This window comes from Symsagittifera roscoffensis, chromosome 5 (assembly GCF_963678635.1).
Source record: "Symsagittifera roscoffensis chromosome 5, txSymRosc1.1, whole genome shotgun sequence".
In the NCBI taxonomy this organism is placed as follows: domain Eukaryota; kingdom Metazoa; phylum Xenacoelomorpha; order Acoela; family Convolutidae; genus Symsagittifera; species Symsagittifera roscoffensis.
Window position 1 is genome coordinate 10113534 of NC_087066.1, and position 25773 is coordinate 10139306.

Sequence of the window (25773 nt, forward strand, 5' to 3'; positions counted from 1 at the left end):
CCAAAAAAGTTTTAATCCGAGTCATTAGTTTTCAAGGCACATGGTTATGTTAAACCTAAACTACTGTCGTTTAATTCCCTTTCGCGGTACCGCGCACGAAGCAGTTACAGTAGACGCGTTCCGACAAAAATTGATTTAGCGAAGATCATAGAATATCACTGCCACTTCGCCGATCTGGCTTTATATCGGAAAACGTCAATCCAAAAAAAAGATTAACGATCGAGCAGCATTTCCGATGTAACACCGACAGACCAGTTGTGCAATCCGATGCGATGTAAACTGAGAAACAGCCGTTCATTTGCCTATTTACTCTGCTATTCAGCAGGCTGTAAACAAACTTCCTCGCAAAAAATTACCGACGATGGCAGATGGATTCTCATTGGCTAAAATTTCTAACTTAAAAAATTAAAACCAATTCAAATTACTACTTCCTCTACAGATTCATAACTTAATCGTGTTAGTAATTGTTTGATGATCTTTTCTGTGTTGATTTCTCAGCAATGAAGCTTGTTTGTACACTACATTGTTCAAGAGTCTACAAAAAGTACCAAAAAAACAGTTTCAGTGAATCTATCTGGTCTTAAAATCTTCACAATTGGAAGTGGTGTTGTGATTACTGTTACTGGTGGTTGAATTGGTACTTACTTTTCGGACTTACTTCAATTAAACATTATACGGCGACAATGACTCGAATTGATCATAATAAAACACATTAAAACAAACAAAATAACGCAAAAAAGGTTATCCTTATAAATCCTAACATTTGTGCTCCATAATTTTGAAATGTTGGACATTATACAAGTTTCTTGCTTTCAGTCGCAAGAACTTGTTTGGAAAACTTTTCCTCCGATTTCAGATTTTTTTCAGAAAGTTCACAAAGATTTTTCTTTAACTTCTTGCTTTTGTAAAATCAGAATACTAATTTTTATGCTAGGATTTTTGACACTCTTGCTGTTTAAATTGCTCTTCACAGTCGTTCTGTCTTTGCTATCAAATTCAAAAAAAAGTTTTTTTGACCGATGTGATCGGCTGTGAAATTCAGCCCTATGGAAACTTGATTAAAACTTTCTAAAAACTTGCTCAATGAAGCAACTGCTAGTAAATGACGATAATTAGAAGATAAACATTGCCTCGTTGTTCAATTTAGTTACAGTGTCTCACAAAACTGTAGTATTGTTCCGAAGCTTTACTTTCAGCCGTGACTTTAATTATGCCATTAAAACAGCGGTAGTTCTTCAAACTTGTTTGAACACTGTTACAGTTATGTTGCGGAATTCATAGAAAAAAAATACACTTCGAGATAAATTCAATTTATTTTGATTTAAAGCAAACAGAGAACCAAGAGACAGGTTTCAGTATTTGTTGTGTCCGAAACAAAAGTGCAACAAGAAAATACAGCAGAGACAACTCCACAACAGCAGAACACTGATGCCACCACAGTTCAAGCCCCCCCCCCCCCCCCCACAGCTGACTCAGCGCAAAAATAAGCAATACTAGATCACGAAAATAGCCAGACATCAACAAAATCCAGCAGCAGTCATAGCCCGGATCATCAGCAGAGCAAACAGCAGAGAACCAAAACTCTTCAGCTAGCCGAGATACTCAGCAACAAGTACCCCAGACAGGTTTCGAAATCACATCAACGAAAAACCTACCACCGCTTCAGCAACCAGAGCACGACACCACTAACGCAAGCCTGACCTTCAACAAAAATACAGAACAGCAGTTAATTCCAGCAGCAGGTTCTCAGACATCAAGTAACGGACAGTTGCGAACGAACTACAGTCTCATGATTAGACGTACAAAAGTAAAAAGCGAGTCTTTCAATGGAATTTCCATAAAATGGAGCATGTGGTTCGGACGCCTCGAAACAACAATCCACAATCAGCCCATCTCAGACGACAAAAAGGTGATTCATCTGCAGAACTTCACGACCGGAAAAGCAAATCAAGCTATTACTGGTGATTCTTGTAATACCACTTTGTAAAACGATGCCCTCCGAGAACTAAGTCCACGATATGGACGACCCGACATCATTCATCAATGACTTCGTCAACAGACTACAGAGCTTCAAGCAACCATCAACTCATCGCAGCGATTGGTACATGACATTCTCTACATTCAACAGTAACTTGGCTGAAATGTTTCGGACGTTTGGGTTCAAAAACGATTCAGCAGTTTCAAGGCACACAGTACATCACCGCCCAGAACATCGACCAGCCTAACCTCATCGCCTTCAACGAAAGGATAAGTTAATTTGAATTAGCATCCGATCAGTTACCACCCAGAGGACCGAAGCAAATGAACCTGGACTCGAGCGATCGACAACAAATAAGCGCCAAGACTTCGGCATGCCAACGAATCCCGTACATCAACCAGCCAGCCTTCACAGAAAACATCTAAAAATTGGAGCGCGAACGCCCGAACCCCACGTCCCCTTGACGAACATACTCACCAAAGAGCATGCTGCAGCAATTCATCTTTGAAAGAGATGATGAGACTCGTTATAAAAAAAAGAAACTTTGTTACGACTGCCTTGGACAACATCAAGTGAAAAATTTTCCTTCAAAGCACATATGCAGCAAATGCAATCAGCATCATCTTTCAACCCTATTTGGCGAACAACGAAAAGAAAGACCACCATATTTTAACCCAAACCAGCGACCGAATCAAGTCAACCATCTTTCCAGCCAAAAGAAGATATCAAGGATCAACAGCTCACTACCGCTATTTTACCAGTCACGTTAAGACAACGCAATATATAATTTAATGTATATGCCTTCTATGATACAGGAGGTACACACAGCTACATATCGCAACCGACAGCAGCATTATTTCATTTGGAGGAAACTAACCACCAGGAACAACTTCTCAAAGGAGGTTTTGTTAATTCGCAAACGGCAGACGCTAAAACAGTGGATATTGCAGTTCATATATTTGGAAAGAACACATAAATCTTAGAACGAAAAATTGATCTAATCAAAGAGCACACCTAACTGAAGGCTGCGGCACAGATTGACAGGATCATAAAAAAGTGTTACGACTGCCGATGAAAATAAGCAACTGCACTATAGTCGGAATTTGCACCCCTACTTGCCTTCAGATTTCCGGAAGATAAACCTTTCCCGTTTCAACAACCAGGATTAGATATAATTAATTGCAGGAACCTTCAACAAACGCTTCGGCATTATAATGACTTGCCTATATTACGAGCCGCGCATCTTGAGATGTGCCTGGACTAATCAGCCGACACATTCATCAATATCTTAAGATGATTCTTCGCACGCAGAGGAAAACCAGCCAAATTGCTTCTGACAACAGTACAATTTTCACCGCAGCCGAAAAAGAACTCCAAGGACACTTCGACGCCGATGTTACACGACAATTCTTACCATCACATTGAATTGACCGTCAACCCTGCCTATGCTTCTCATTGTACAGGAAAGACCCATAAGATCAGTAAGAGACTCGTTCTATGCCATCGTAGAAAGCCAGACTCTAATAGACGACACATTCAACACTTTTTTTGCGAAAATGAACACTTCGTGAACCGAAGACCCATCACTACAATTATATCATCGCCTGATGATGTTGAACTCCTCACTTCGAATCATTTTCTTCTCGGGAGAGCGCATGCCAGCATGCCACCTCTACAAATCCAACAGTCCTCAACACTCAGTCGACAATAGAAATTTGCCCAACAACTCGCAACTCGCATATTTGGAAACGCCTGATCAAGGAGTTAATCTCATTACTACTGCCACAAGAACGGTGGAAAAACAAGACGCCGCCTATCAAAATGGGAGAAAATAGGAGGACTCTGGCTCTTCTCGCTTCATTTTGGCGATTGGAAGCCTGCGCCACATCACCTGAAACAACGATTCTTTCGGACGAAAGACACGCTATGCAAACACTTTGGAAAACCATATCATTATGCGACGACCGCTACCAACTCGGACCTCTGTGGAAACCAAATGCGAATCTTCCCAACAACTATAAAACAATAATTTCCTAACACCACCGGATGAAAACACAAATTGACAAAAAATCAGAAAAACTTGCCCTCTGCCAGAAAAACAATTGAAAAGGATCTCAGCAAGCACTACATAAGGAAATAAAAGCCAGACAAAATACCGTCGACAGGATGGATTTTACCTGAACATGACGTAATCAATCCAAACAATCCACGAAAACTTCGCCCTGTTTTCAATGCCAAATCTAAATTCAAAAGAGTTTGCCTAAAAGACATGCTTCCCACTGGACCTTGCTTGCTCTGCAAACCACTAAGATTAGTTACTCGATTTGCATCCCATCACGTTGAAATTGAATGGGTGTACGTTCAGGTTTCTGTTATCTCTGAAGAGAGAAAATTTCTTCGTTTCCTTTGGGGAGACTCCTTCGGAGCCACCGACGACATCGACACCGCAGTGAAAAATAAAGAAGATCTTCGACACGTACTACAACATGGAAGGTTCAACCTGAAGAAGTGGATAAATGCGGATCATAGAACTTTGCAAACAGTATCAGAAGAACATAAATCCATCACCGCAGACGAAAACAAGGACCCCAAACTCTTCAAACCAATTCTCGCAAAACGATGAAGAGTAAGTAACGATACACTCAACTTCAGCACTGACAAACTACACAAACTCGCCCAGAAGAAACCGATACAACAAAACCTACTTCGCGCAGCCTCTTCAATCTCTGACCCAATTGGAGTAGCAGCACCAGAAGTGGGAAGATCAAATTACATGAGGCTTGACACCTGAAATTGTTGAGCATCTCGACGAGAGAAATGATCTACAGACAGTGGAAATACCTCGACACTTTTTTGGAAACAGCTATGAAAACATTGCTCTTCATGTTTTTTCAGATGCCTCCTACAGTTGCCTAGCAGCAGTTGTTTATTTTGTGTACAGTAACAGTGCCACTCGGCAAGTCAGCAGCGCATTTGTTCCCGTAAAAGTTCGAGCGGTTCCCCTAAAACAGCAAGCCATAACCAAAATCGAAAAACAAGCCGCAGTTTTTGGTACTCGCCTCGCAAAATTCAATTGAAAAGAACAGAGGATTGATATGAGCTCTACACACATGTGGAAAGACAGCACAACAGCGCTTCAACGGATACAGTGTTCTCCTAAACGACAACAATTTTTCCGGGCTCAGAGAGCTGCAGAAATTTTGGAAAGCACCCAAACGAGTCGAAGGAAACTTTGCACACGGCCCCTAAACCCAGCAGACGACGGAACCCTATTGGATTTCAGTAACAAATGAAGATGGTTAACCGGACCCGGACCACAATTTATATGTGAACCAGAATGCAACTGGCCAAAGCAATAATTTAACGACGCCAATACAGATACTTTGCTACTCAACGATCGAATGGGAAACATGGATTGAATAGAAACAACCCCAGTGCTAGCTTTTCAAGCTCCCACCGAAAAGGCTGTACGAAGTTGCATCGACTACAGCAGATTCTACAAAAGGACAAGAACTCTTCTAACAACAGCATACGTGATGAGTGCCGCCAGGATTTTCAAAGGTAAATAACTACACTCCCGCAACGAAAACTCGACCACCGCACAAATGCCGCACAAAATTTCATCTTCATGCAGACACAACGAGATATTTTCAACCAAGACATCAAGGCGTTGACACGAAATAAACCAATCAACACAACTTGAAGACTTCGACATCTGTCACCATTTCTAGACAAAGACGGATTTTTGCGAGCACGTGGACGCCTCGAGAAATCTCAAACGGACAATTGCATAAAACACCCAAAAATGTTTGATGGAAACCACCCAGTAGTTCACCTTTATATAAGACAAAACCACAAAGAAAACCAGCATTCGCTACGCCAGCACACGAGAAAAATTATACAAAACGAATATTGGATTATCTGTGTTTGCGCACAGATTGACAGGATCATAAAAAAGTGTTACGACTGCCGATGAAAATAAACAACTGCACTATAGTCGGAATTTGCGCCCCTACTTGCCTTCAGATTTCCGGAAGATAAACCTTTTCCGTTTCAACAACCAGGATTAGATATAATTAATTGCAGGAACCTTCAACAAACGCTTCGGCATTATAATGACTTGCCTAACATTACGAGCCGCGCATCTTGAGATGTGCCTGGACTAATCAGCCGACACATTCATCAATATCTTAAGATGATTCTTCGCACGCAGAGGAAAACCAGCCAAATTGCTTCTGACAACAGTACAATTTTCACCGCAACCGAAAAAGAACTCCACGGACACTTCGACGCCGATGTTGCACGACAATTCTTACCATCACATTGAATTGACCGTCAACCCTGCCTATGCTTCTCATTGTACAGGAAAGACCCATAAGATCAGTAAGAGACTCGTTCTATGCCATCGTAGAAAGCCATACTCTAATAGACGACACATTCAACACTTTTTTTGCGAAAATGAACACTTCGTGAACCGAAGACCCATCACTACAATTATATCATCGCCTGATGATGTTGAACTCCTCACTTCGAATCATTTTCCTCTCGGGAGAGCGCATGCCAGCATGCCACCTCTACAAATCCAACAGTCCTCAACACTCAGTCGACAATAGAAATTTGCCCAACAACTCGCAATGCATATTTGGAAACGCCTGATCAAGGAGTTAATCTCATTACTACTGCCACAAGAACGGTGGAAAAACAAGACGCCGCCTATCAAAATGGGACAAAATAGGAGGACTTTGGCCAATTGGGCGGATCACAGGAAACAAATCGGTCGATGGTGACCAGACCCGCGCTTACACTGTCCAAACAAGAGAAAAGTTTGTGTCAATACCAGCCATAAGGCTAGCGCCTGTTAGTCCAGACTATTGAATCAGCAAACGAAGACTCACGACAAGGAGAGCCTCGTCCTAAACCAGTCTTGCCACCGACAGCCATAGCCGATAGCTCTTACACGACAGTTAAGCCAACGTTTTAAATTTTTTTTAAAGGAACCATTTCATTACTTTTTTCTTTATTTGTTTTGCAACTGCGAAATAAGGCCGACTGTTATATACCAATTTGACAATTGACAACCATCTTAGATGACTTCAACTTTCATATGCAATCAGGAAAACTCCGGGGGAAGAAATTGAAAACCAGAACACAGCAAATACAAAAACGAGAAAAAAGCAAAACTGAATTACCAAACACGCGCAACCAACTAATTTATAATCAAAGCAACGTTAAAAGCAAGAAAGAGCTTAAATACACCGTGTAAACTAGAAACGATCACATGTTCGTTTACATAGATGTAAACATTAGGAAGCCGTGTTATTGCGCAATGCGTTTGCAATTGCCTGTTAATTGTGCATGCGAAAAAAAAAATTACCAAAGTTATAATGTTGTAGACTAAAATAGGGCTGACAGCCAAAATTCGAAACAATGTTACACTTTTGTAGGACACTCTTTATGCTCTCGTGTGGAATGAAATAAAATAAGGGGAAGAGGTCAGAATGATTGGAAAAAAAAAACAATTTTATTGCAACCAGGCAGAGATACGGTTTCATTCAGTTTTAGTGAGTTGAATTAATATTGTGGTATTATTGCTTTTAAGGGAAAACGTAACACCGAAAAATTGGTTGCCCAAACTTTTTTCAAATGGGGAATTTTTCCGGTTTAATTCATTATTTTCTGCTTTTACCGTGTGTTTCAGTGACTAGTTACAAAGTTATGATCTAAATTGAAGCTAGTGATCTACAAAACGACTTTTGTTAAGGTTTTTTGTTCTCTAACGCAGTCCGTTTGGGCATCATTAATGTTTGATTTTGAAAATTCCTTGAAAAAAGAAATTGTGCAAGCGACGTCAGCTTAAGTTTTTAGCTATTATATAAGGAAGCTCACTTGTTTGTACTCTTTTCTTTTTTCCGAGACTAAATAAATCATCAACTGTCATGCCGAGTGAAACTAAACAAAACGCAACTGCTCAATTTACTTGAGTTGAGGTAATTTTTTAAGATCATTTATCCACGAGGGATAGGACCAACATACGAGCTGTACAGCCCATCACGGCGAACCGCTGTTGTGCCCCTGCTTAAGAACTACATGATATTTTTTTGGTTATTTTTCTGGGCTGGGTAATTTTGCCTCACCCTAAAGCTACGAGCACGGATCATGGTGGGCCTCGTACATCCGACCTTTCGATTGAAAGGCGGATACGTAACCACTTAACCACTGCCCCCCTAATCTTTTGATTATTTGGATTTGTTTAGAGTATCAAAGAAGCCGCAATCGAATCAGTTCGAGAGGGTAAATTGGTTGTATTTCCTGCGCCATCGAAAGACCTGAAAGATCTTTTCCCAACAATCGACAACGTGCTGAGTCACCATGAAGTTGTTAGTGAAATAAAGAAGAAAGGTTACAAGGGACTGTTGGTTAGAGGTTATCATTCTGAGGGAGTGACTCATGGATGCGTTTTCATGCCTTCAAACGAGGACAACAAAATATTCATCATCAGGAACGTGAACAACTTGAAAAAGCAGTCTGAAATTGTGGTTTCCTTGCGTGATCAGATATTTCACATGCGGACCAAATTTCAGGAACATCAATTAAGTTATGTCAAAATTGAGGTTTTTGTTTGGAATCCGAAAAAAAATTTGAATTTAGACAGCCTGGAAAGAAACGTACAGAAGGATGTTGAAGATGTTAAAATTTCCTCCGGGAGAACTTTTCAGCTACCACTTCCAGGAAAATGCGGTAAAGGTATTTTTTTATACTTTTCGAATTTCAAGCAAATATATAATCATTCAAACTTAAAAACAACAATTTTGGCTGTACCCTGAAGGTGTCAAAACAGTTTTGATATGAATAACCAGAAATTGGTAACTTTTGTTACTCTTTGCGTTAAATGTTTCGAGTTTTATATGTTTTAATCATAATGTAAGCTTAGAGCAAAACTATGCATTAATTTTTCTTAATCTTTTCAGACTCTGGAAAAAGTCTATTAAAAATAAAAAAAAAAAGTTTTGAACCTGAAGCCTGATAAAAATGGACTATGGGTTTATTGAGAAGGTTTTATAGGAATTGGGTTCGAAATTAGCTTAGCTTTTGTTTGAGAGTTGACATGTTTCAGTAGGAAATAAAGTCAACACAATCGAACTGATTTTGGAGTCTGATATGTACGAAAAACAGCTAGAGCCGTTTTGCTACACCATTGGAAAACATCGCATGAAAACTCCCAGAGGAGAATTTACTCTTGATAAAAACAACGTCATAAAAATGAGGGAAGCAAATGAATGTAACTTTCCATCTGTCACGAAACACCTGTATCACGTTCCTCCAATTGACTCATCCTTCGACAACTGCTTGTATACCACGACAACAGATGGAGATAATGGCGACATAGCTCTAACCGGGGCATTTAAGGGAGAGATTATAGAGTTTCGAAGCAAAGTTGTAGCTAAACTAGCATCTCCGTCCGGTCTGCTTATTCGAGATTTTAGACACAATCACGTAAACTGTTTACTCGACGAAGCTTCTTTCAAGTCAACACAATTTCAAATAGATTATTTGCATTTGGGAGCTGAAAAAATGACTTTTATTGAAGTAGGTCTGAGCAAAGATCGAAAAAGACCGAACTCCACGATAAAGAACAAACTGTTGACACAGTGTCTGCAAAAAACGATCCCACAGGCGCTCATGTTACTTTATTCGTTCTATATAAACCAAACACCCGATCAAAAATTCAACAAAGAAGAATTTTTGAAACTTATTGATACCCACTTGAAAGTGTTGCTTGTTATTCCAAATGTATCATTGAATCAATTTCGTGAATATCTCGGACTTCCAAATGAAAATGCGACAACTTTTCATGAGCAGTTACTGGAAAACAAAAACTATTTGAAGTACTTGCTGATTTGTTTGAGCGACAATTTGCCATCAGCTGGTAGGTGTCTTCTTACACTTGATGATCAATTGGGCATTCAGGATTCAAATACTACTATCGATGACATTTTCAAGTTTTCGGATCACAAAAAAGCCAACTATTTCACATCCCTTTTATCCCTTGTTGCATTGAACGTTTTTGATGATGTGGACGAAGAAAAATCGCTTGACGTTGATGAACGATACCACCCAGATTTGTCACACTGGTTGAAATCTCGCCCGAAACATCCGCAACACTACGCAAATTTCAACATTTGCCTCAGTCCACAACAATACACTTTACTGTAAGTTTTTCAAAAAACTCAGAAAAGTCGTGTTCCCAAACCACCTGATGGCCCTAATCTTAGAAACAGCAACTTGCTTAAATTACTTCAGGATTGATTTGAAATGATTTTGAACTGATTTCAAATCGATTTTAAATCGACCCAATTGATGAAAATGTACATCTAAGGAACTATTTAAATGGATCTTTCTCGAAATTTTTGGCTCAAATTAAGTGTCTAAAAATCGGTTCAAATCGACATGGATGGATTAATCGACTCATTGAAATTCGTTAAAATCTCCCTTCAACTCATCTAAATCTTACTAAAATAAATTTAAATCTATTTTAAAAGACCCATGAGCAGATCGAATTAAATTTCTACAACGTCCACTTCAATTCGAATTAAATCGACTTTTTTTCTAACACGTTGAAAAAAACAAGTATTTCAAAAATATAATAGAAATATTTCATCTTCGATTTAAAAAAAAACAAAATTGCTAGCTGCTGTAGAGTTCAAGTGAATGGTCAAAAAATTCAAATTTTGATCTCAAAAATATGCTATGAACTCATAAAAGCTCATCATGGTAAATCAGATCTTGGACAAAAACCTATGTAACAATATAAGAAAATAGTCAAAATGAACAACTTTTCAGCTCAAAAATGTGCTAGAAAATTATAGAAGCACATCATTGTAGGTCAGATATTGGGCAAAAATTCATGTAACAAATCAGAAAAAATATCAATATATATCACATTTTGAGCTCAAAATTAGTAAGCAAAACATAAATATTTATCAAAAAAATTAAAACTATTTAGTATTTATTATGATGAAACCTGTACTGACGAGAAATGGATTGCAATCGATTTTTTACAGATAATGTGGCGGAGACCTTAGAAAAAATCGTTGTGATTAGAGATACTAATTCTTTAGTTTTAAAAAAAATGTTGCTTAAAATTAGATTCAACCAAATCTAAATCAGTATAAATTATTTTTGCCAACGTTTTTTTTTAAATTTTAGTTATATCCAGATTTTCATGACTATCAAACAACAGAGAAACCATTAGAAAAAATAAGATATGCATTCTCAATTGACTCTTTGTTTTGATGTTTGGCCTGAAGTTAAACTATGGGGATAACGATTATATATAGGTTTATATCTCTTTTTTATAACAATTCATTTTTTCTTATTTGATACAGTTTATTCATATAGTAATTTTCCTAGCGGTAAAAACGTTTGCGGTAAACAACTTTCTTGTTGTGAATCTTGCTCTCTGTAGCTCTATTTGAGAATATAAAGTTTGCGCAAGTTTCGATACAAAACACAGCTAATTAGTTAAAACAGTTTTCTTGAGATTTTGCTGATTTTCGCTTCCTTGCAAAAAACACATTTAATTCGATTTATATCCATTTTATCGCAATCAAACAGTTTTTTCTTCCTTAAAATCCATTTAATGCACTCGATATCAATTTACGGATCTAAATTGGATATCTTAAGTTGATTTCGTTGCTGTATCATTCTGTATAAAAGTCGATTTGAATCGATTTCAATCTCACGCTTTTCAGTGCGGGAATGTTTCGAAAATTATCAAATTCGAATGAAAAAATTGTCTTAAACTAGTTTAATTCCGTTTTAATCATCTTAAAAACAAAAACCGTTTAATACCAAAAACTTTGGAATTTAATTGATTTTAAACCAATTTGGAGGCATTTTTTCAATCAATCTTAATCTTTTCCATTTAATCTTCGTTCTTTTTTGTAGATTAAAGTAGATCTTAATTAAGTCTTGATACTTTCCAATTCTAAAAATGTTATCATTCTAAATTATCTGACAAAAACTGAGAATTTTGAACTTTTTATCTAAGGGATTTTAAGCCAGTTTTTTGATAAAAATTGGCGATACCTAAGCTTTTCCAAGGAGTACGGTAATTTTTATCCGCGCTGCTATCAAAAAGATAGAAGTAAAGCGGCGGCGAAGTGGTTACATTTCCGCCTCTTAATCGAAATGAAGGATATTGGAAGCCCACTAAGATCCGCCCACCACAAAGCGAAGAACGGTGGTGAATTGGTGGAGTATCCGCTTCTGAATCGAATGCCCTCCCGCATCTAAATAAACTGAAAACAAAACAATGGATTGTTGTGTTCTAACAAGGTAACACTAAAATCGACTCCCATGTTGTCCTCAGACAACAAAATAGAACTAAAAATCGGTTGAAAATCATTGTCTTATCAAAATTGAAACTCATTGTTTTTCAATTAAAATGATTAAAATTGGATTTTTTTCGTTTTTTCTTTCGCAATTAAAAGTATTGCTAAAATTCTGCTTTTTCAAATGAATAATGCAGAAAGAATGCAAAACGAGTGCACGGTCTACTCGGTTCCTAAACTTAAGTTTTTTTCAAAATGCAATATGATTCCATTCCCACAATGTTTGCTCCTGTAACCCTCTTATTCCCCCACGTTTGACATTTTGTCCCTTACTCCCGCCACCTATTCCCTAACTAGAAACACTTCCCACACCCGCAACAAAAATAAGTAACATAAAAGAGTAACAAAACTCAAAGTTGAGCAGAAAAAGGTATAAAATGAACAACATGCAACGAAAAATAGTTTATAACGTGCAAATGTCTAAATAAAAGAAGAAAAAAGTCAATTAGAAAAGTGTTTCGCTGTCTTTATCTATAGATTGGAAAATAATTGATTAGAACTGATTTGCAGTGATTTTTTTTCCATTAGCAAAGATTAGCCGATCTTGAAATGAGTTGATATTTTTTTGGATGTGAACCATTTTTTATTGTCGACTATTTAGAAGCAAAAAGTTTTTTTTCCAAAAGACATCATCAAAATTTGTCCTAATTCAATCTCTTAACCGTCATGTTTGTGTCTATTGGTAAAATTTTTCCGATACAACTCAAATCAAAGTCACCCACCAAATCTAAAATTTGAGCTATTTGAAAGAATTCAAGGGATTACATTGAATTGATGATTTTTTTCAAAATGGCCCTGGAAAAAATTAAAAATAACAAAATGTTTGTTATGAAATAGGCACCCGCACTGACAAAAAATGGATTGCAATCGACTTTATACAGATGATATACCAGACCTAAAACAACTGTTTGCATCAATTCAGAATCAGTTTAGTTTTATACAGAAAGAAAACTGTTAAACGAATTCTAAATTTATTTCAATCCATCATAACAAATTTTTTAATTCTAAATATTTTTAAATTTTAAATATTTATTATTCTATCATATTTTTGTCAATTTTACTGTGCACTCATTCATACAAATTTTACACAGATTATTTAAAGATTTATTTGGTTACTAACGTAAAGTAAATGTTTTAAAAACATTTAAAATTATGTTTTTCATTTCACTTTCGTGTTGAAGTTTGGCCTAAAACGAAACTCTGAGAAAATCTCATCTGTAAATTATTCGCCAAAATTGAATAGTTCTTAATTGAATTTTTTGGTTTTATGTCTTTGCTTAACAGAATGGAGACTAGAACATTGATTAAAAAATGACAGTTGGTTAAAATGAATTCCCTTCATCAAAAATTTTGCAGTAGAAACTTTAAGCGGGTGACTTCTGCCCTTTGAAGCTCCAATCGTAATTTTTCATGAGCTCAAAGTTTTGCACAAAAAGTATGTTTCGGGGAATGTCGAAGCAAAATTAATAGTTACTTTAAATCAAGTTTGTTAAATTTCAATGGATTTCACTGCCTTGCAAAAATCCATGTAAATTGATTTAATTCGATTGTTTGATAAAATAACTGATTTTTTACTGATTTGTTCTTCCGTAATAATCCAATTAATCCTTTCTTAGTCATTTCTTAGTCATTTTTAAATGGACTTTCGTAATTTGATTTTCACACAGTATTTCTAATTCTATTTCAATCTCAAGTTTGTCAGTGAGGGCAATTCATATCAATTTGGAGTGCATTCAAGTATGTTCGTCTGCCCTTTGCACTTGCGTTTTAGCATTCAGTTTCTGGAAAAAAATATATGTTTTTATTTCTGTAATGTGTTGATGAAGGTCTGTAATTTGATTTTGCAAATCAAAATTGCGATTGGAAAAAACATGTTTTTTTTACATGTCAAACTGAAAATTAAATGAAAAAATAAAATTATCCGTAAGTTCACTTGGTCGGCTTCAATTTAGTCTAGATGAATTAAATTTAGGAAAAAGAAACAGCCCAGTTTGCTAGAATTTGGGTTCATTTAGCTTTTTCTGCTGAAAATTGGAGATTCATGAGATCATTTAATTTTTGCTGCAAGAGAATTCTTTTTTACTGATTTCAATTTTTCCCGATCAACCACCGGCACAAAAACCTAACTGAACGTCTGCATTATACCTTTAATTCAAAATACTCATTATAACTGATGGATAAGTATGATGAGTATATATTTTTCTGTATGTGTATACAATATCTAGATAATCTGTGTATAGTTTGTGTATAATCTGCTTTTAATCAGTAAATAATTTGTTGATAATCTGTATACACAAGGTAGATAACCAATTTTAATGTATGCCGTTTACATTTTTATACTGTATCTTCATTATACAATCATTATCAAAAAACAGTTTTCACAGTGTTTTTTTAAAATCATTTATATTATGTTTTCATAGACAACTTTCACGAAAATGAAAAAAAAAAGATACAGTATAAAACTTTTTTTTAAAATGGGTTATGTTCATTTAATAAATGAAGATAAACAATTTTTAATTCAGAAAATGAAAACAGATATGAAAGTTGTAATTGCTTTTGGTGGATAGTCGATGTTGATTTGTTTGTGAAACTGCGGGAGTTCATTTTAGTGAAAATACTCCGAATTATTTTCACTAAAATGAACTCCCGCAGTTTCACAAACAAATCAACATCGACTATCCACCAAAAGCAATTACAGCTTGGATTTTTAAAAAACTCAAGATATATACTCTACTTGGGCACTATCCACAGAATTCTACCGTGAGAACAATATTGAGCAAACGCAAAAAGAGCTGAAACAGCGGACCTACAGCAATAATTTTCAAAAAAAATAACAGTCTGATGTTTTACAATCAAAAGCTTGTGTTTGTTTCTTAAAATTCTCAAAAATAAACTTTATCAATTTGAATGAACTTGAAGGTGGAACCCAGTGGCAACCCAGTTGTTTACTTTTCGTGGAGTTCAAAAACAAGCAACAAAAAAGTCATCTGCATATTTCAGAGCCTGATGTTCATTTAATTAGGCACTTAATTCAAAAGAATATCTGATGTCGAATCAGTTTTAAAAATTTTATTATTGATATCTCAAGTTTTCAAGAAAACGGACAATTTTAAAGGACAATGGACAATTTCAAATGAGGTCTTTTTGATAAAAAAAATCACCCGTACATTTCATAGAATATTGCTGGCCACGATTTTTGTTTGTCTTATCTCTAGGCAGGATGGAAAAAACAGTCATTTATTACTGTCCGGAGAGCCGGGAACAGGCAAGTCTCAATTGCTTCTAATCAAAGCTATCCTTATGGCCCACCGAGAAGATGTGGACAATGTTGTGTTTCTGTTTGATGAGAGCAAAAAAGATTTCCGGAAGTGGCTCACCTCAAGCATTGACAATTATCCTGATTTGAAACGAAAACATAAAATACATGGACTTGGCAGACAAGCGAGGTACGTATTTTTGATTTATGAAGAAATTTTTTTTTGCCACCTATCAAAACGTTAGATGCAAAAATTTGCTTATTTTTTGTTGAAAAAAATTTATGGCCAACCGTCTGCACCTGAATGAGTTTTTGAAAAAAGGAATGAGTTGAGATCCAATGTAATCTTCAAATTATTGCACTAGGACCAGTTCAATCATTTTTTTTATTACCCGCACCGGTGTTCCACGGATGAAAATCACTTATATAGTTTTTTACTTATCCTATATAAAAGATCAAAAATGGATTATAAACTTCTTTTTTGTCAAATCAAAAAAATGTTTTTAGTGGGCTAATATCGGTTATTTTGGATTATGAAAACTTATCTGTCTATAATTTTCAAATAAACCATAGTGTTTTATTTATTTGAGAGTTGCATTAGTCTTAACACAAAAAGTTTTTAGAAAATTAAAAAAATGAGCCTTACTGTGGTTGAGAAAATGGTGAACTGTTTTTATTTTCAACCTTTTCCTTCAACATTTTTTTTGCTTAATCTTATTTTAGGTTTTTAAAATAACCTTTGTTACTTTACACCCTCCTTTATCCACTTTACATCCCTCCGTGTCTTATGTTCAGCTTCATTTTAGAACAACTTTTGCGGAAGGGGGGTTGGTTATTGAAGGTAATGCCAAAGCATTTTGATTGCAACTCTGCCTGGTGTGGGCAGCGTTGCAAGATTGTGAGTGCGTGGGGGAGTTGTTTCAGCTTTTACTGAGAATGTTATGAAAAAAGCAAAGCTTAAATCATTATAAACACATGAAGCAAAGTTTTTTTTTCTCAGGGCAGACGAAAAATTTATTCAAAATCATCAACCCTGCACGAGAAAAATGACATTAACTGCTTAATAAAAAAAACCATTTTTTAATGAACCAAAATGAGGACTACGGTCATTTTTTGTTACAAGTTTTTCTCTTAGAAAATAATAGTTGTGTCTCAAGTCGTTGTTTAGTTTATTTTAAAATCCTCTTGCGGTTGTTTATGAGAGTTTTTTTTCACATGATGCTGCTGCAAAATTTGGAAGCAGGTTTCTCCTGGTTTTTCAAAAAAAAAATTACACTATAGGTTATACAATGTATTGGAATTAAACATAAGCAAAAAGAAATAAAGAAAAAGTATATCTAGCTTACATATCCCGGGCTGACCAAAATGTGCAACCATACGTCGCACCACGCATGGTTCCAGTCGCATCATTTTTGTCAAATAAGCTCTATTTTTACGGTTTTCTAGAGAAAAAAAATGGTGAAAAATCTCTTCCATACGTAGCACCATATATGTTGCAACGTATGATTTGCATGGTGAAAATTTTTGATATTTTACCAACAGCTTGCATAATGATGAGAAACCGTTTTATTACTAATTTACTCTGTTAGAAAGCTATTTTGAGGGTTTTCGAAACCAACGTATGCGCTACGTATGATTAGTCATTTTCCAGACAAATCATGAATGGATGTGCATGGCTGCGCACTATCTTCTATGGTGGGCAACACTGGATACAGAGAGTGCAGAGAGTACTAAATTCTAAAAAAGCGTCAAGCGGGTTGAGCATCTTGCAGAAATCCACCCTCTCTGTTTGATATTTTTTATCCTTTTTTAAAAGTTCCCCTTTTTACAACTTTCCCTATAAAATTGAGTTTTTGAAAAAATAATATCAATGAAAGCATTTTAAGTGTGATATCGTGCTGTAATTACGGATAAAATTCAATTTCGAAAAAAAACTGCAAGCTAATTTTTGCTATTAAAAATTCAGAATGAGCCCATAATAAGAACTTCAATCAAAAAACTTCCTGACACAAATTTTGAATTTTTGAATATGAATTTTAATTTTAAAAAAGGAAAGTCTCTTCAGACCGCATGCAGTTTTTATCACTACCCCAACCAAATTACAGGATTTCATCATTATACACAAGATGCGTTTCGATTATAATTTTACACAGGAAGCATTTTGATTTGTTTTCACGTACAATCTCCTTTCCACAAGAAGCGTTTTGATTCTCGTGAATGATCTCCTGACAAACAAGATGGAATAATTAAAATCTTGGCCAAAAAAACGGATTTTCTAAAGTTTTTTTCAGAACTTTTGGTTGCATTTTTTTTTGCTTATAACCTGCGTTTAAGAAGTTTTTTAAATTTTTTGCAGAGTTATCAGACACTTATAAATTGCTATTTTCAAAAAAGTGAACTTGTGTGAGGAAAATTTGTTGTCAACTCGGTGATTTATTCTTCTTCTTTTTCCTATATGGTCCAACTCTACTTGCAACTTTTCCGTTAAGTTTCTGAAGCATAATATTTTGCTTCAAAAACAATTGGTAATTGCCGATGATTTTTACCCAAAAAAGATAATGTCAGCTCAAACCACTCAAAACTTCCTATCAGCAAATTGAATCACAAGTGTCTGATAACTCTACGACAAGAATTTTTTTGCAGCTTGAATTTGTTTGATAGCTTTTTTACATTAGCTGAAATGTGCGACTAATAATTTCTACTATAAAACAGTTTGTATTCTTCGACAGCTGAGAACTTATATCAGAACAAAATTTTCAAAGTGCTCTTTGTACATCACGAATTTAAACATTGTTAAAAACAATTCCTGACTTTTCGCACAGCGATTACTGTTATGTTTTCTAAAACTAAGACTTGCAAGTAGAGTTGGCCCAGAAATAAAGAAGAACAAATCACCGGATTGCCCATAAAGGCTCGTCATACAATTTTACGTTTGGGAATTAGGACTTCATAAGGGTCTGATATCTCTACGACTATAATCTTTTCGCAGTGTGAACTTGTGTAAATAACAATTTTTTCCCAGTATGAAGTTGTGTGACTAGAATTATTCCGTTGTTTTAAATTGGTGACTGAAATTTTCTAAAAAATAGTTTGTACTCTGCGACAACTGACAACTTTATAATAAAACTTCTTGAAAATTTGGAAAATAGCTACTTCTGGGCAGTTTTCAAACAAAATTCGTTTGAGCTAGAAAAAAGCTTAACTTAAGTATTTTAAAAGTAACCGCATATTTATTTTGAAAAAGGTTTAGCAAAGGGCTGAATCCTTCTTTCAGACTAATCATAAGACCGAAAACAGTTTTTAGGCAACAACAATTTATAACAACTAAAATATAGGGTAGTTTTTTGCAATGCACTTCCCCAGGTTAACAAAAAACGCTCAGACTACAGAATCTTTGGTCTCAATTCATTTAATTAAACCTAGATTTTTTTTCAAAATTTTATTTTCTGCAGATTTGTGCACTTATAATTAATTTATAGCTTTTTATTATATCGTATATGTTCTGCTGACTTTATTTTTTGAAATATATTGACCCGTGTTTTAAATCTACAAGAGCTGCACAAATTATTGTATTTATATGTCCTTGTAACTTGAGTTCTACAAGCCCGATGTTGAAGCGAAACTTTAAAAACGGATTATTTCACCAGATAACGCACGGCTTTTATCTGTCCTCGAACACTTTACACAAGCTTATTCGTAAATAACCTGGGAGCGTTTTGATTTTTTTGATAGACATCTGAACAAACAAGATCATTTAGGCATATTACTGAGGATTTTCCAGAGAAAGTTTTGGTTGCAATTTTTGTGTAATGTTCCGCGTAGAAAAAGCTTTCATTAAAAGTTCGCAGCTTTCAATGGTTTGGTTTTCTCAAAGGAAGGTTTGAAAGGTTTGAGCTGACATTATCTTTTTTGGTTTGCAACCATCGTCGTGTACCAACTGTTTTTCGAACAAATACTCATCTATCTATTGAAACCTACAAATTCATTCAATTTGTTTATTGTTCTAGAAGCTCTAAAAGTGAATTATCACCCTGCTTCTTCTGTTCTTGTTTTACTCGGTTTTAAAATCTGGGACTTTTTTCCCAATGCTTCATTTCCAGCTGGTAAACTTTGATTCGATTCAGTTTCAATACTCATTTTAACAGCCAAAAGAATGCCCTCTAGCTGAAGATACCTTATGAGTGGCAAAAAAATTCAGCATTTTAAGTTAACTGAGGTAAGTGGTATCTTTTGTCCGATTTATCCACCGGAAAGCTCTTTTTAAAAGTTTTTCTAGACTCGACATGTCAGATCTTGATAAAACAGCACAGGGAAACCCATATGCAAGAACCGGTATGAGCAAAGATTTGTACAGGCCCAAATTACACGATGTCTTCAATTTTTAGGAAACTTTTCGTTTCAAATATAAAACACTATTAGCTTTATTCAATCTCGTGTCCATGTGTGGTCAGGTTTTGGTTTTGTGTTGAAGCACCCCTAGGTCCTCTAAAACATTAAGAGCAACTGATTTGAGACCATTGTTTGTTTCTTTTGTTGTGGAAAAAAACTCTGGAAAATTCTGTTTTCGAATTTTTTCTGAACTATTCACCTCTTTTTTTAATGAAAAAATTCATGAATTTTTGTTTCATTTTGTTTCCCGAAACTTTCCGGGAAACATTGAAAAATTTCTTTTAGTTTTTTTAATGTTTTTTCAGAATTTTTTTTTGAAACAATTCCATCAAAATATTTCGACAAATTTTTTCTCTGCAACTTTTCTTACACTCGATTTCCCATTTCCTTTTTCAACAAACATAATGTTTTTCTAAAAATAAATTACAAAAAAATTTTTTAGTCAAGATTTTTTGATTGAGAGAAGTATAACCTTTTTTCTAGCTAGGGCAAACTAGAGGCTTATCTAACCAAAAAAAACTGAGTTTGTTCATTTTCATCGTTCAGATTGAAAAAAGGAGGTTTTAAGAAAAATTTTTAACATATTTAAGAAAAATGTATAAAGAGAAAAAGGACTTCTTATATATCATGATACAAGTTGACAATTATAAGTTATCTCAACTAATTGAGAAAATTTGTCTCGACATTTTTCATAGGGCTCAGTTTCTCAAGCTAGACATTAATAAACCCATTTATACCTTGAGTGAGAATTTACAAAGTTCCTCAAGTATATGAGTTTATTAATTGTTTGACTTTTTAAGGTTGTTTGCAGTCAGACTGTTAATTTATTGGCCATTTAATGCACACGCATTTTTATGAAACAAAATTTACTAAGATTTACGCATTTAATTTCACTTCAATTAAATTATTCAACAACCACATGTATGATTTAGACGTTGAAACGCAAGTTTTTTTAAATTGTTTGTATTTACATTTTGGTGCTGCTATCATCTTGTATAATTAGTGATTAATTTTTTAAATGTCAAAATTTCGCTCCTGCTCTTTTCTGCATCCTGCACTCCCCCATCGTCACTGGTCTGAAAAAAAAGCTTGTGAAAAAGGTGGTTTAAAAATTTTAAAGAATTGATTGGTTGTGGAAGTATCAAAAAATGCAGTTTTATAAACCTGATAAAAACAAAATTCGGCCGGTGTTTCAGTCAGCAAACATATTTTTGATTGCTTACATGTATTTAATCTTATATCTTTAAATGCAGTTTATCTTTTTGGTAACTGCCAGTTACTTTCTGGGTTTTCTTTTGAAAGAAAATCTTTCTTTAGAGGGCTTCGGATAAGTTTTTGTATTTTTGTTTATGTCGGAAGAACTTCTCGTACAAATTCATGGTATGGAGCAAAAACATATGATACATTTTAAGGTAGAAAAAAACTTTTTGCCATTTTCCTAAAACCTTTCTGATAAAATTTTGTCAAACAGTTGTTATGCAATTCCAAAAAAAATCAAAAACTGTTTATTAAAAAATCATAGTATGGAAAGGCTTATCATGATATTTTCATACTATTTTTGGGTCTATGAAATTGTATGAAAGAGTATGATAAGAGCTACGTCTTACAGCTGATGAAATTTTAAGATAGGAGTTTTTTGTCATCCCGTTGTTTTTATATAATTCTATAGTTTCCAATGTTCTTCAATGGCTGGCATGTTTTTTGAAAAAATCCTTAAGTTTTTTCAAATCTAAGATGTTTACGTTGTGCGTAAGAACAAAAGAATTGTGCATGTGTACAAATGTTTTACTTTAAAATCAAAGCATATGAAACGCAGAAACCATTTTGTTTTTCAATAAATTAAAAGTCTCAAGATCTGCAAAGATTCCAAAACTTTAGTTTTTTTTCTGTTTTTGGCAGTTAAAACCAACTTAGAACAATTTTTTGCTATTTTTGCGCACTTCCTTTAATGCTGACTTATGTGTGAAATATCTAGTAGCTTTGGGTTCGACAGGAACTTTGTCATTGTTAGGAATGCTGGTCGTTTATCAAGGCAATTTTTTGGAAAATCTGGTCACCCTTTTGTCTGCTAAGCTCAAATTTTTGAACTGTCAAAATCAAATCGTAAATACTTAAGATTAGAGCTGTGAAGTTTTGTAACGTTGAGAGAGTTTTTTATAGGGTCAGTCAAATTGAAAAGCACAGAGAGCTTTAAAGATCATGCTTAATACTCCCGCTTGGGAAACAGAAGATATCTGGTTCGATCCGAGTGCTATACTCCTCTTCCACAAATTTCTTCCGCAATAAAATATTCATTCGTTTTAAAAGTTGGAACATTGAAATCTAAATAAATTTAAGAATTAAGCTAGACAGCTCATTTCAGTACAATGCCTTAAAAAATCCTTAACACAACCTAATTTTAGGGGTTTTCCAAATGGATAACACAAATGGATAATCATTTGAGACCTTGCTTGAAAAAAACTTTTCTTTTTTATTTGATGTATAATGTCTCCGTGCATATATTGAGGACCTGGTAGTGTAAAAATAATTAACCTGCGTGCCTTATATCGCTTTTTTGGAATGGCTTAGTTCGTCGGTGGGTTGAATGAATGCTATGTGACAATTTTAAAATATTGATCACTGGTAAATTATAGTTTTTTAGTTGAACTCATGACAACAATATTTTTCAGATAGCATGAAAACTTCCGTCAAAATAGCTTAATTGATCAGTAGAAATTGGTCCTATAAGCAAAGTTTGGAAAGTTTAGGTTGAAAATAATAACTTGAAAATTATTTAATTGACGTTTCCCTGGTTGACAAAAATGCTTATTGTACAATTCCATAGAAAGAAAATTGTACCATTGATTCTATAGAGTTATATGGCAAGCATTTTTTCATTTAACGTTTTTGTGATTCGCTTCATATTTGTGTTTCGCACTGAGCATTCAACCAAAAGTTTTCTCAAATGTGAAAAGCAACAAGATAAACGGCCTTGAATTGCAGATATAACTACGTATTGCTAGATGCCAATTCAGATGAAAATTTAAATTCACTCAAAATTATGACAAATAATGTAATTTTTGTATAAGGCTAGCAAGCCTCTGTTTCCAAACACTCATAGATCGAGAGTCTTGGCCTGTTTTTTTGGACATATTTAGGTTATTGGTTATAATTTGGATTTGAAAAGAATAAATTTTGCTTCAACCCCAGAAAAGTATACAAATCACAGAGAACTTTCAAGGTGACCCTTTGATTTTTTTGTGTAGAAAGACTGTGTTGTGCGTAGACTACGTTATAAGAATAATTTGTAAAAATTGCATGCAAAAAACATCTATTCGAAAAAATTCATTTCGTTCGTAAAACTGGTTCAACGACTAAATTGAAAACTAATAACACTTTCCTGAGATTTGTGTTATTCGGATCCTACAACTTTCATAAAAAGGACTTGAATGAAAAGCGTTTTTCCCACAGAACCCATGCATGGAACTGTTTGATAAGCATTTTTTGTATGGAACTGTATGATAAGCTTTTTTGTTGTATGGAGGTCTACCCGGTTTGCTTAATTAAGGAAGAAGGAGACAGTGTTGTGTTCTTTGTTTTTTTTGCGTAACGTGTTTTCCACCTTTTGTAGACGTAAGAAGATTTTCATTTGACCATATTCTTTTTGGCTGAAGTGCTGCTGTAAAAACTAAAGTCATTTAGATTCAGTTTTTAGCTAAAACTAGTTTGACTGACTATTTCAGCCAGTTTGAGGGATCTTTTTAACACATGTTCAGAAAGTATTGAGTATTTGCTTTAGTCATTTATAATCATAAGTAAGTCTTCCTATTCAGCAAGTATTTGATTTCACCAATTTAGGTGATAATAGAAATTCCGTACGTATAGAATCGAAAGTGTTGTTTTTTTTAGAAATTTCGTTGGGACAACAATAGAGCGAACCGTAATTTTGATTGATGAACTGTACGTGGAAGAACATTTTCGGAAGACTCTTCAAAAACAGGAAAACCTTTGCTTGTACAACAGAAGTAAGTGTTGCTGGATCTCAATTATAGATGCGGGTCAAAGGACTTTCGATCGCGTGGAAGAACTGTTGCAGAAAATGAATACGTCGAAATTCAAATTGCAGAAACTTCACGTTTTGTACAGAAGTTCTGCTCACATATCCCGGATTTCGCACTCTTTCATTGTGAGTTTATCTTATATGAATGAGACAAGCGCAAAAGAGCTTGAGTGCTTTCAATCTTCTCAAAACGCTATTGAAGTGTTCCCTTTCGAAGATATTGAAGAGGTTCTTAATTCCACTGCTGTTTTCACGAAGTTCAATTCAGACCGTATTGTGATTTTGTTCACAGAACACAAAACTAAGTACGACCCAGAAGAAATACTTAAAAAACTGAAAGAAAAACACTCCAAAAACGGCAAAACTTTCAAATCGGTGCTCGGTTTATGGAACGAAGACCAGTTTCGATTCACTGGAATCGAAGCCAAATCCGTTTTGATTGTATTAGATCTCAATGTAATATATCAAAGGTCAATTTACTTGATAAACTTAGCTGTGAACAGAGCTCAATGCGCTGTTGGAGTATTTATACAGAAAAAACTGGAAAGAAATCAAGTCTGGGTCGATTACCTTCAACACAGGAAACCTAAACACCTTGAAATATACGAGGATCTGCTAAACGGAAAACTAAGCGAAGAGAGAAACAAAGATTTGAAGCCGAGAAGGTTAAAAGAAGGCGATGTTGACCGCCTACAAGATGTATTCAAAAATCAGCTCCAAGACGAAAACGTCAAAAACTTGATCGATACCGATAGCTGGAAAGTTTGCTTTCAAAGGGTTTTCCTATTCGACAATATCAAGCTTATTAATGAATTCATCAAAAAACTGGGCGCAACAATTCCGTTCTTACCAGACCAGGAAGGTGAGTCGCTGAATAGTTTCCTGCTTAGCATGATTTGAAAAAAGCCTTTTCTCTGAACATCGTAGTTAACTTGCACATCTAACCAGTTTTTTGTTGTAAAAGTGAGTTTTTAGCAATATAGACGTGTTTTTAAACATTCTTATGGCTTAACGGGTACAAATGGAAGCGACTTGTGATAATGTAACAAAAATTTTGCAAAGAAAAGGCAGAATATTCTTGCTTGGAGTGTTTTAGTTTTCTAATGTTTATCTAAGCCCTTTTGACGGTTTTTTTATACCATCTAAAAAACATTGTTGGCTGAATTCAAATTTAAAACAATATTTTCCTATGATTGTTTTTGTTAAACTAAGGGGTCTCGAAAATTGATCATTGGTGTCAGCCGGACGGATTGGCAACCTACTATATATACATATTATATCGTTAAGCTCACTGCGTTGAGCTGTCAATTGACCTTGATTGTGGTTCTAACGAAGTGTTTAGATTATACAGCTAGATCATGAATGAAGAGTTTACGATCCAGTTATCTTATTTCGGCTCCTAGACATAATCATTAACAGTTCACCAATCCGTTCTGATTCGATATTAACATTGGGCTTACCTCAGGGTATGACATGGCGCAGCCAGCTGGATTTACAAAAAACCCACTCAAAATTAATTCTTTTTGGGGAAAAGCATCAGCGGAGCATCCACTAGAATGGAACAAGTGGGCTGTAGTTGTAGAACTGGCAGTGTTCGCAAAAAAAGAATAGAGATCCAAAATTTGATACGTGAAAAAGCTGAAGTTACACTGCCAACAGAACCAATCTTAGAAGTCGAAATACAAGGAGAAACCGATGCACAACGGAGAAACAGAGG

The 25773-nt window shown here is 35.0% G+C and overlaps 2 protein-coding genes across 2 annotated transcripts in view; both read left to right on the forward strand.

Annotated features, from left to right (window-relative positions):
• The window catches only part of LOC134845699 (cleavage and polyadenylation specificity factor subunit 4-like), a 373809-nt gene that overhangs the window by 134384 nt on the left and 213652 nt on the right, over nucleotides 1–25773 (forward strand). The window lies entirely within an intron of this gene.
• On the forward strand, nucleotides 9125–24280 carry LOC134846591 (uncharacterized). The gene is made up of 4 exons (XM_063863975.1): nucleotides 9125–10188; nucleotides 15588–15818; nucleotides 23906–24136; nucleotides 24274–24280. Exons 1-4 carry the CDS (start codon nucleotides 9137–9139, stop codon nucleotides 24278–24280), a joined length of 1521 nt encoding a protein of 506 aa, XP_063720045.1. The 5' UTR covers nucleotides 9125–9136.

Bases quoted from the DNA above. Each gene is read 5' to 3' on its own strand.
- LOC134846591 (XM_063863975.1), top strand. From the start codon at position 9,137: ATGTACGAAAAACAGCTAGAGCCGTTTTGCTACACCATTGGAAAACAT. The intron at 10,189-15,587 runs GTAAGTTTTTCA...TCTTATCTCTAG, and splicing joins CCACAACAATACACTTTACT to GCAGGATGGAAAAAACAGTC. The intron at 15,819-23,905 runs GTACGTATTTTT...TGTTTTTTTTAG, and splicing joins GGACTTGGCAGACAAGCGAG to AAATTTCGTTGGGACAACAA.